The sequence below is a fragment of the Athene noctua genome, chromosome 1 (assembly GCF_965140245.1).
Source record: "Athene noctua chromosome 1, bAthNoc1.hap1.1, whole genome shotgun sequence".
Taxonomy (NCBI): Eukaryota; Metazoa; Chordata; class Aves; order Strigiformes; family Strigidae; genus Athene; species Athene noctua.
This window is the reverse complement of record NC_134037.1, coordinates 198,894,471-198,905,869: the sequence shown is the minus strand read 5'-3', so window position 1 is coordinate 198,905,869 and position 11,399 is coordinate 198,894,471. Positions and strand designations below refer to the sequence as shown.

At 44.1% G+C, this 11,399-nt stretch overlaps 1 protein-coding gene across 5 annotated transcripts in view; it reads left to right on the top strand.

Annotated features, from left to right (window-relative positions):
- Window positions 1-1,294: 1,294 nt before the first annotated feature.
- Window positions 1,295-11,399, top strand: part of MCF2L (MCF.2 cell line derived transforming sequence like) — a 163,255-nt gene continuing 153,150 nt past the window's right edge. For 4 of the 5 annotated variants that reach the window (XR_012633896.1, XM_074910042.1, XM_074910031.1 and 1 more), the window contains exons 1-3: window positions 2,066-2,144; window positions 3,384-3,572; window positions 10,794-10,992. Coding sequence is in view for 4 of the 5 variants with exons in the window: in XM_074910042.1 (XP_074766143.1) it covers window positions 10,815-10,992 (178 nt within the window). In the remaining variant the exon portion in view is untranslated. Of the gene's footprint in view, window positions 1,890-2,065; window positions 2,145-3,383; window positions 3,573-10,793; window positions 10,993-11,399 lie in introns of those variants that run through there. The other variant, XM_074910014.1, reaches the window with a different exon arrangement.

The following is an 11,399-nucleotide window of genomic DNA, read 5'->3' as shown; positions in this document are numbered from 1 at the left end:
CCTTTCCCCCGGACAACCAACCAGATCTTTTCAACCAATGCTGAAAACGTGAGGTACCAAAAAATATTTTTTAAATAGTGATTTATCTGAATCTGCACTTTCTCTCTGCAGAGTTCCCTGTTTTGCAGTGAAACGTTGCAGGGTCACTTTTCCATGGCATCCTGCAGCACAGGTATCTTATGGAGATCGAAGCATTGTTGCTGCTAAGGCGACTCGATCACCTACTTGCATCTCAGGTTCTGTTTGATCCACCTTTTGGGTTAAGCTGCTTTAACAAGCTGCTAGATACAGAAACCTTGTTTCTGTAAGCCATTTCCTGACACCACCTTGGATCACCAGGCTTTAAGAGTATTTCGGGATATTAAGAAGACAAACCTACGCAGTGTATCTCTGTCATCCGATACATTTCTAAAAATCAGATGCCTCTCACTCAAGAAAGTGCAAGAAATATGTGGTAGCCCCACTTTGTCTGCAGTCCTGGAATACTCTTCCTGAAAAATTTAGTTCCCGCAATCTGTGGTTCTGTTATCATGCAACCACTGTGGCAGGAGGTGTGCAGAGAGCACTGTGAAACACTGCTGACTGCCTGTGAGGAGAAGGGATTGGAAAAGTCTGTGTGGTCGGAGTTATGCACACATCTTGGGTGCCTCCCCCGAGGCGCACACCTTCTCCGCAGCACCCGTTTCCCATGTGTTTATACATCCAGCACACGAAAGCACACGCTGTGCACTGCTTTGCTTATAGGCAAAGCTTTTACTGTTTCGATATACCTGAATAAGAAAGCCAGTATCTGTTGTTGGTTGGTTTGTTGCCCCCCCCCCCTTTTTTTTTTTTAATAATGGAAAACAAATCCACTTGCAGCTGTTCAATTGTCTGACCAAGTTATAAACACAAAAAGGGCTGTTATAGTCATAGACACGTTATGATAAACGCAAAATAAACTGCTGGAAGCCAAACACCGGGATACCAGGAAACACCAGCGTCAAGGCTGCAACACTGCGTGGCACAGCCAGGTCACACCTCTGTGCCGTTACCGCAGATTCCCAAAAGCTGAGGCGATGCTCCTACAGGTAGTAACCGCTTTCCTGGAAATCGCCGCTTTTCCTAGAAAAAGGCACGCGAACACCCTAACCCCCACATTTCTTCCTACTTGGGGAACACCTGCCCTTTGCAGCCCGGGCTCGTTGCTGCGAGGCGGCCGTGCCTCACTCGCCTTTTGCCGCCGGGTAGTTGGCACGACCGCCCTACAGCTCCTCACGGGAAAGCCCGCCCGGCCGCCTCTTGTACCTGTCGGTGCCCGTGAAGGCCAAGCGCGATTGGTTTACTCCCTCCCTCTACAAAAAAGCCGTTAACGGACCGCGGCTGGGTGTGGCGCGAAGCGAGGCGCTGCCCCGGCCCCGCCTCAGCGCGGTCCCAACGGCCGCGAGGGCCCCGAGCAGGGGCCCGGTGAGGCGGGAGCCTTCGCGGGTCGCCCCGCTCCCGCCTGGGCAGCCGGGGCTGTGGCCCGCGCGGGGGCCGGCCGCTGGCGGGGAGGCGGTACAGGTGCTCGAGGGAAGCGCGGCCGGCGGGCCCGGGGCGGGGGGGAGCACGCCGCTCCGCTCCCCTTCCCCGCCCCGCCACACAAAGAGCCTCCGGCCGCCTCCCCCGGGAGCACGCACGGGGTGCGGTGGGAGCTGAGGGGGGCGCCGGTGCTGAGGAGAGGAGCGGGACACTGACAAAAGGCAGCCCCTGTCCCCCGCCCCGGCTGCGGGCGGGGCCCCGCGGCACCTCCCCCGCCGCTGCCAGCCATCCCGCCGGCCCCGGGGGGAGGCGCTGCCCCGCTCGCCCGGGCGAGCTGCTGAGCGCCGGCGGCAGCGGCGGCCACCTGGTCCTCCGGGCAGGGCGCCGAGGTGAGTGGAGGCGGGCGCCTCATGGCCCGCGGGCAGCGCCGCCCCGCCCGGCCGGCCTCCGCTCGCCCCCCCGGGGAGCGCCACCATCTTGCCGGGGGCAGCGCTCCCCCGCGGGCAGGGGCTGGGGGAGCCCCCGGGCAGGGCAGCGGCCGGGCCGGGCCAGGGGCGTGGGGGTGGGGCCGCGCCCCACGCCGCCGGGCTCCCCTCACCGGGCACCGGCCGTGGGACTTCAGTGCTGCTCACCGGGACTGCTAGGTGGGGGGTTTGTCGAGGGCGGTTGTGTGTGTTTCTCTTTTCTTCTCTCTTTTTTGCCCCCCTCAGTTTCGGTGGCGATAGGTCCGGGCTGGGGCAGGAGACGAAACAAATGCAAGCGCGGTAACCTGCCTGAAAGCGAACGAATAAAAAACCCAAGTGCGGTGGGCGCCGCGGGATGCCCCCTTCTCCCCGGGGGGCGGGGGGGGTAAGGCTGCCCCGCCGCGGCCCGCTGTGGTGGTGTGAGCAGGGCTTGTGCTGGTGGACATGTAGTAGTAGATTAATTAAGCATCCCGGAATTGCAGAAACAAAGAGGTCCCCGGGTATGAAGAGGATGTTTCAGATGTGGGGTTTTGTTGGCTAGTGTTACCTGCAATGGTTAATCACACGGACTGTAAAATAGGATGTTTCTGCTGTTTGTGGTGTTTATTTACTTTTTGTATTTCGCTGGGGCTGGACTATTAAAATAAATTAGCCAGCTGTGTTGTATGTAGTTTTGTTGTGGGTTTGGTTTTTTGTTTTGTTTTTTTTTTTTACTTCGGTTTCTTTTTGTATCTACAGGAGGAAGGAGACTTAAGTGTTTGCAATCTAAAAGCCAGAAAACAAGATATTTTTAGCTGAAAACCTTGAAAAAGAGCGTAAAAGCTTATCTTGATGGACTTGGCAATAGATTTGTTCTTGCAAACCCTTTATTTCATTTTTACTGCCAGTCTGATTTAGTGATTTCAGAATGACTGAGCGTGTGAATAGTAAAGGCTCACAAAGCAAATAAAAAGAAACCAAATTTCCTTTTTAAAAGATCTCCTATGGGTTGCTTTTTTATGACAATCTTCAAATGTTTTTCAGAGTTTATTAGTACTCTTACAGTCTTTCTGGCTTGGGGAGTGGAACAGTCAAAATAATGTGCAGTAGCAGGGTCTGTGTTTATTAAATGTACTTACCCAGTGCAAGTTTGGTTAGCATATTGGAAAATAAAGAATACCATTCTAAATAAAAGGACACATATTGTCGTTTAAGTAGGAGAGGAGGGGAAAAAAATTGTTTTGGACCCTAATTCAAGAAAGTGCTAGAGCACATGACTTGAGCATTGTTTTCATACTTGATGTTGTCTGCCATTTCTTATGTTTTGGGCCTGGCTGCTACCACACAACCCTCTTCTGTCATCCCTTCTGCAGGGAAATTTGGGCTGCATCCACATGATTTTTTCTTTTTCTGTTAAACTTTGAAATTCTTGTGTTTCAGATGGCTTCCAGAAGTGATATGCTTCACTGATTCAGGACTGCACTATACAAAAGTAATTACACAAGTTGCACAGAAAGGCTTTTTTTAATGACAAAGATGTCTGTAAAATCAGTCTTGAAGACAATCACCTGTGTGCACTGTTGAGGCTTTGCAGGAGCTTCAAGATACCAGGTTTAATCATCTTAAAAGGTACATCTACTTGAAACTTTTAATACAGTGCTCCTTTCAAGATGAAGGTTGTTGTCAATTGCTATTTCTAACAAAATTACCCTGCTGGGTAAATCTATAACAACTTCATTAGGAAGTATTCAGCGTGGTTACTTAACAGAAGATTAAATCCCAAATAGATCAGAAGAGAACTTGTGTCTTCTTTCCTAAAGGATCTCATTTACCTTGCACTTCTGCAGGCACAGGACATTGGCAGTGCTCTCCATTTCTGTAGACAGGCAGTAGGGAAGGTTTCTTGAGCCTTAGGAAACCTCAGCCATGCCTTTTTTCCCCCTCTGTTATGGTAAAAGGCTGAACACTGAAGCTACGAGTCTTGAGGGTTTTTTATGGGTTATTGCAAAATGCTTTTGATCTGCAACAAGCTGGAGTCAGGAGGGAGGAGGAAGAGAAGGGACTTGCGGAGTAGATGTTCTGTGAGCCCTTTGAAACTGGACACCTATTATATGTTTGTCAGCAAGTTGGTGGGATGAAGTGACCCAAGTGATCTCTGAGAGACCTGTGTCCTCTAAGCTGGGGAAAGCATGTACTCCTGTTATATGGTCACTGAACAAAGACGCTGTCCTAGGAGCTTTCTCCAGAGAAAGGTCTTTGACATTCCAAGTTCTGATTTCAAGAGAAACTGGTAATATTCTAATGCTTGTTTCTGTGACAAATAAATCAAAGATAAATAGAACATGCCATGTGTTTTCTGACCTTCAGAAAGTAGCATATATTTTGCTTCTTTCAACTGAATTAGTCTAGGAGTTAGGATTTGCATGTTTGGCCACAGGTACCTCTGAGTTAAACATGGTATTTGCATAGTGTCTTCACTGTCACTGGTGGCAGTGTCTTGTGTTTGTCATGGCTTTGTGCGTGTGATAGTAATGCATTGGTGAGAAGGGAGTTTGGGTTTATCATGAGAGCAACTTTAATAAGGGGAGATTTATTAGCCCTTTAAAATAAGGGATCGAGAACATAACCACCTCATTCTCCTCAGAATGCTGTGTAGCGCTATCAGCTTCTATTGGGTTTCAGGCTTAGTTTAAAAATGAAACCTAGCTTGCCATTCTCTGGGGTCTTGAGAAAAATTGCTGAAACGTGATCTGAATGGAAACAGACTGTGAACAGTTTTAAAGATCTGTAAACTGCTCTCCGTGCCATTTTAGAGGGCACCACATTCAAGGCAGTATGATTATTTGATTTCACATGGATAGAAGTAGAAATGAGTGGGAAAGAAAACTTTGGTGTGTGGGGGCAGTGTGAGGGGGCAGGAAAAGAAGCTTAGATACCTAATTCCAGAAGCTCAGTTTTCAGGAATGTAGGTGGTTTGGTGGGAGTTTTAGACTAAGGAAATTATGGTTTTGCTAATAATGATCTCTAGGCAACTAGATTTCTGTAATATGGTGCTTTTCTCACATTTATATTAATACTCCTCAGACTCTGATGTTCATTGGTTATATTCACTGAAGACAGGGAAGATCTTTCACCCACCATTAGACAGGATGTTTGTACAAAATAGACAGCAAGTGTCTTTACAAATCCAGTACCATATTAAAGTTGAGGGCCTCTGTTTCTTCCTGTGGTGCATCCAGAGTAGAAATAGTGTGTGTATAAGGTCCAGATTTCTGAAGGACTTGAGGCGCAGCTCAGATTAGGATGCTTGCAACTGGTGGGGGAGGAGGAACAACAACTCCTGGCTTTGTCCATACTTCTTTTCATACTTCCAAGAATGTTGCAAGAAGCACTGCTCCCTTGTGCTCTGCTACAACGGTCTGTGGGCAGCTCAGTGTGCACTGGGCCTGTGGCTCTGAAAAGGGAGAGAGAATGTGACTGTGTACTTGAAGCTATCCCTGTGCCATGTAATGCAGACTGGTGTAGGCAGGCAGTAGGGAAGGTTGCTCAAGTCTTGGGAGAACTTGGCTGCCCGATGTGATGTGTACATGTTTACCTTGTAATTCTTTTTGTTAGATGTCTTAAAGTATGGTGCATGAATCAGGGTTAACTAACAAAAGATAAACTTTTCTCTTGTGGTAGAAGGAGGAAGGAACACAGTTGAGGTACTTCATTTAAACTTGTAAGTGTTCCTCAATATAAATGGCTACCTATAAGATGAAAAGTTGAATAAATGAGAAAGCATTTCTCATATGAAACACATTTGGGTTGGGTTTTTTTTTCTTCCTTTGAGGAGGTCTCAGTTTAGCTCTTGCTAAATAGTCTTGCAATTTCTTCGAAATTAGTATTTCCTACATAGGTCTGTTGATGATTTCTAGTGCTTTATGAAAGGCTTTTAAATAAAAAATGAGACCATTTATCTAGAAGGACTACTTAGTACTCAAGTTAAATGTTGATCCCAGTAAAGCTCCAAATGAGAAAAAACTTAGTCTTTAAATTGATTTTGTTCAAAACATGTGAGTGTATTCTACATGCCCTAGAGAGATGAGAATGGCTGGGGCTTTGTTGCAGCTTTTTTTTCCTCCATCTTTCTGAACAAATTGTGAAAGAACTGGGGGAGGGGCAGGAGGGGAAATACAATATCTCCATAGGCAGAACTTGAGTAGTTTAATAGGCTTTACTAAAATCCTAAAATGCTTATTGTTTTTATTAGATGACTCATTCTTTGTGGCTCTCTATTGGTAATGTGTACAAAAGTGGAACTTTTAATACAAAGTCAGGTTCACCCACAGTTGCCTTGGGCTCTCTTGAGTCAATGCGAGGGGCCAGTGAGCCTCAGGAGATGTGCATCTCTTTTAGACCAGTAAATGCTGAAGGCACATGGGTCAAATAGGTTCTTAACTCAGTTTAATGTCTCCGTTTTGGTAGGAGGAACCTGGGCTATAAAGTAACATATTTTGCACTTTCCTGGTGTGCTGTGCAATGGGAAGAATGACGGGCCAGTATTGCAAAAGATAAAAATTGGAAAGAGTGCTGCAGCCCAGATACATGCACTTAAAACGAGATTCTCATCAGAACAGTATTGATGGGTTTAAATTCAGTGTATTTTAATCCATTCTAAAATGAGATGTTAATTAGTACTGTACAGACGTTGGTGTCCAGTTCAGTCCATTTCCACTCTCTCTGCAGAGACCTGTGAGGTACATGGAAGAGCTCTTTGGCAGCTGGACTCTGCGTTGATATGGGTGTATTGAGCTTGGTGAATTACTAAATTTAAGCCTGCCTGTTCAGACCAGATTACATGCTAAACAGGTTTTCTTTAAGAACATTGGAATAAAGTGTCATTGTGTATATGGAAAATAAGGGTGTGAAATCTTAGGTGCTAAATTAGGACCAGTTTTCCTCACATAAATACATTTTTTTCCTGGTGATTTAAACGGAGCTATGATGAAAGCGTGGTAAAACACTGCAATGATTAAATGCTGGGTGAGGTAATCACAAAACAATCTGAAAATATCAGACAAATGGTCTTAGAAGTGAGATACATTTAAATGTTCATGTTACACCTGACTAGAAATAATGCCCTGCCTAAATAACCAGGGAAACAGCTGAAGAAATTGCACTGTGTGACAGCAACAGAGATCCAGTAATAGTGTATCAACTCAGAGCAATGGGGACCCTAGGAATCAGGCTTAACTGCCAAGGCAAAGTCGTTTCAGAATATTGATTTAAGTTTCTGAGATAACTGGATGCCTTATGTAATCTGGTTACACTTGAAGATAATTATTAACTTCTTCCTTTGTAATGCTATTCTTGAATTAAAGGGAGGTTTTGGATGGGAAACTGAAGTAAATTCAGTCAAGTGTGTGTGCAGAGTGATTGAAATAGAAGGACTCTTGCTTTCAAAACCTGTTCTTTTGTCTGAATTTCATAAACAATGGTTCAGAAAGTATTTGCACCTTAATTAAGAAGTAGAGTGCTGCATAATTTTACATATTCTTAATATTGCATATTAAGAAGTGCAGGGCTGCTGCACAAGTGGGGCTGAGGCAGGAGCTGAGGGTGGCCACAGCACAGACTCACCAACCAGGGCATTGCTCGTGGGGTCTGCACGCCACAACTGGGCACTGGTAGCAGGCTGTACCAGCTGTACCCCGACTCCGTGAGTTGTGAACCTGGTCTCTCCAGGGAGTCCAGTCAGGAGTGGAAGGGTCCAGAGCCAGGACTTAAAGGAGGGCTGCAACGTAGGCAAGGCCAAGGGACAGGGCTGTAGGTGGGTGTGCCAATGGCATAGCTTAAGTAGGGACTGAAGGCCTTGGGCTGACATTGCAGGTCTTGGGCCCATGGTTAGAGGTCCTGGCTGGGGCTGGTCAGGACCAGTGAAGTCTAACAGTGCCTTCAGGCCCTGAGAAATGGATACAATCCGGTTTAAAACAAACCAGAAAATTGCAAATCTACAAGCAATATTGGTTTTAGCATGCAAAACTGAGATTCAGGATCAGTTGTTTGGTCCTGTAAATGTCAGACGGAGGTTTCATTCTTGGGTTGTTTGGTGGGTTTTTTTCTTGGTACATCAGCCTAGTTTTTATGTTTGTTGCTTCATGCTTAGTTTATTTTTGGATAATGTTTTGAAATATTAAGAAAAACTACTTGAGTTTGTAGTGTCATTGCAGTGATCCAAGTGGACATATATCTGCCAGAGATTCTGTGACTATTTGGAACATTTTACATTGGCTATTAAGACAGAAGAATAAGTTGGGATTTTGTGAGGTTTTTCCCCTGCCTTTCTTATGTTTTCCTTTCTTGGTCAAGTCAGTTTTGTGCATATCTCTGCAAGCTGCCTCTCCATGAAACTATGAAAAACATATGTAGCCCTCCCATGTTTTTTTCACCAATTTCTTTGTCCTCTGAGTCCCTGTACTGTTGGCTTAAAAACTAAGTTCACATTACTGCTCTTAAAATCAAAATAAAGATGTTGAGTGGGTCAAAAAACTAATTAAAGTAGGATTAAGGTCATAAATGTGTGTCTCTGACTGCATGTTTGGATATAATTATTTCTGGTTATCTTCAGGAGTTTCCATTCTTAAGGAAAGGCAATAAATTAAAAATTTATTTCTACTTTGCTGACTCCTGAAGCATAGATCCAGCTGCTTTGCAGTTTGCTTTGCATGAGATTGGGGAAAAACTACTGGAAGTTTCTGGGATTTTTGTCTCATTCAGAGGAGACTTCTCCATCTCTGTCCCAATTCTTGGCGTAAAAAGAAGTTCTGGACAGAAAATCTTTTAAACTTTTCTAAGTGGCTTTAAGAAGTAAAATCTATTTATTTAACACCTCAAGTGTAAGGGTAATTGAACGAACCTCCCCTGCTCCCACAGAAGTAAAAAACCATTGAAGTGCTATGAAATGCTTCTTTAATTAAAAGCCTCGTGCATGTGCTGCTTGAGTACCTGCACATGAACGCTTGTGCCTGTCGTTGCACATGGTGTGTCAAACAGGTGCAGGTGCACCTTACAAGTACCTACGATGTACTACACACGTTATTTACAAGCAGCATGTGCTTTAGTAAAGCTGAAAATATTTGCCACTATCCATGTGACAAGGAGGATGTGTGCACTGAGCCCGTCCGGTTTGGCAGCTTTAAAAAAAGTTGAGCGATTTGCTTGTAATTGCGTGACCCATCCTCTGGCAGATGTTGCGAAGCCTAAAAGTCTGGAAACAGGCAAAGGGAGAACTGAGGAAACTGGCAGTATGTGTGCTAAAATAAACAAAGTTGCTGTCTTTAAACTGGGAAGAAGATGCACCTTGCAGTAATATTTGAAGAGTGTTTTATCTGGCAATCCTCTCTTCTGTTGAAGTACTGTAGTAAGTGACAGACTTTATCCTTCATGGGTGATTCCTGAGAGATTGGCACTAAATATTGCAGGGGTCTTTTTTTCTTCCTGTTTCTTTTTAATCAGATAACCCTTTTATATTAAGAAGGCTTTTTAAATCGAGTTTGCTTTCTTCAGGTCTGTAAGACTGCCACCTTCAAATATAATGTAGAGAATCCCTACGTGTATTGTTAAAATCTGTCATCTGGAGTGAAGCTTTTACTCAAGCTTATCACCAGCTAGAAACAGAGGAACACTCAGGTTTAGATGCTTGTAGGACTAATGGAGATAGTACACCTCTTCCTTATCCAAAGAGCATTACATTTACCCTGAGAGATGCACATCTTCCCTGCTTTGGGGGTTTTCCAGACAGACTTGGAAAAGCTTGTTCAGGTCCCTTGTGCTTGGAGGTTTGGGCTTTTTTTTGTTGCCCCCATGCCCTCTGGAGGAGAGTGGGAACAAACCCATCCCTGGATGTGATGTGATTTTCTGAAGAAATGACACCTTGCTAGCACTTTGCAGAATTTCCGTATACCTTTTAGCCACTCTAAGTAGTTGGAAAGCTCAAGCTGTTTCCTCATGTGAAAGAAGTCTTTTACAGTTAATGATGATTTAGTTGTAATTTCAAGAAAGGGGTGATTTTTGTTCATGTAAAAGAGTAAAAACACTGTAGTTCTCTAGCATTTGTATATGTAAATTGAGAAACCTGCAGGTGTTTAAGACCATGCTTGCTCTCCTACCTGTAAGCACAAATAAGCCTGGTAATTATCTCTATCTAGGCTAATGGAACTGTTGCCCCTTTCTTCTGCTCAGGAACAGGGCAGCCCTAAAGGACCTGGGTACTGTGTCACCCTTCTCCTGCCATGTTTCCAATGTAAAGGTTTCCTTCAGTTAATCTGTTTATGAAAATTTTGAACTGTAACATCGGTCCCCCATATCATGGGACGCATTGTATCGCACTCTTTTTAAAAAATTATTGTTCTATTCTTATATTAGTTTACTTTTTGACAGTCCGTCTTCTGGTGTGTTCTTTCACCTAGTTAAACTGGATTTTAGAAGGTACTTTTAAGATAAATATTGATTTGTTCTGCTGAAACTTTATGCAGTTGTTAAGATCATAGGTAATTTGATATTTGTATATTGTTTGGGTGTTTTTTTGTGATTAGCTCCTTGGCCTATGTGATATAAGCATTTTGAGAAACTACAAGGGACTCTTGAAATTTTTATTTTGGGTACAATACCATGGATGGCTATTATTAACTGACAATGATAGCATAAATGGCTATTATAAGCTGCTTATTTTTTCTTTAAATTAAATCAAAAATATGATAACCTGTATGTAACTGTCAGTCAATATTATTTGAGCCCTTTCTTTCAAGTAGCTAGGCTTTTTTCTTACTGCTTGCAGTAAATGATTTTCTCTTTGTTTTTCAATTTCAGAAATTAACTTAGAGCATTTTCATGTCTGACTACTGGTATTGGAGGTTGATCCCGTGCAAAGACGCTGGAAGCTGCAACTGTTTTGCAACAGCCAGCCAGTCTAATGAAGAGAAAGAAGAAGATACAAACCATCAGGTTGTGGTGTCAGATACCATGCAGCTTGTGCAAGATAAGCAGGAGGTGCCAGAAGGCACAGCAGGTGAGAAAAAAATAGTATATTTTGAAAATTTTCCAACTGTCTGCCAAACTGTTAAGGAGAGAACTGATGGCTTTAAGAATTTTAGCAGTGGTGTCTCATCACTAGCAATGAGAGTAGGGCAGGGAGCCCAACTAAAGGAATAGCTGAGTTGGAGGAGGGTGATGTCACCACAAAAACAAACATTTAGTAGCAGCCAGTGAAGAGTGAAGACCTTTACTCAGGAGGACTGATGCTTGTTATAAGAAATTAATATAATTCCATAAATTAATTGATTAGCAAAAAATAGTCATCCCAGAGAAACCTGACCTACCTTCCTACAGTTTTAAAATCATACTCTAGAGAAACTGCTGAGAAGCAAGTACAAAATACCTCCGCACCTTATCACATTGCTTTTGTTGCTGTGATCC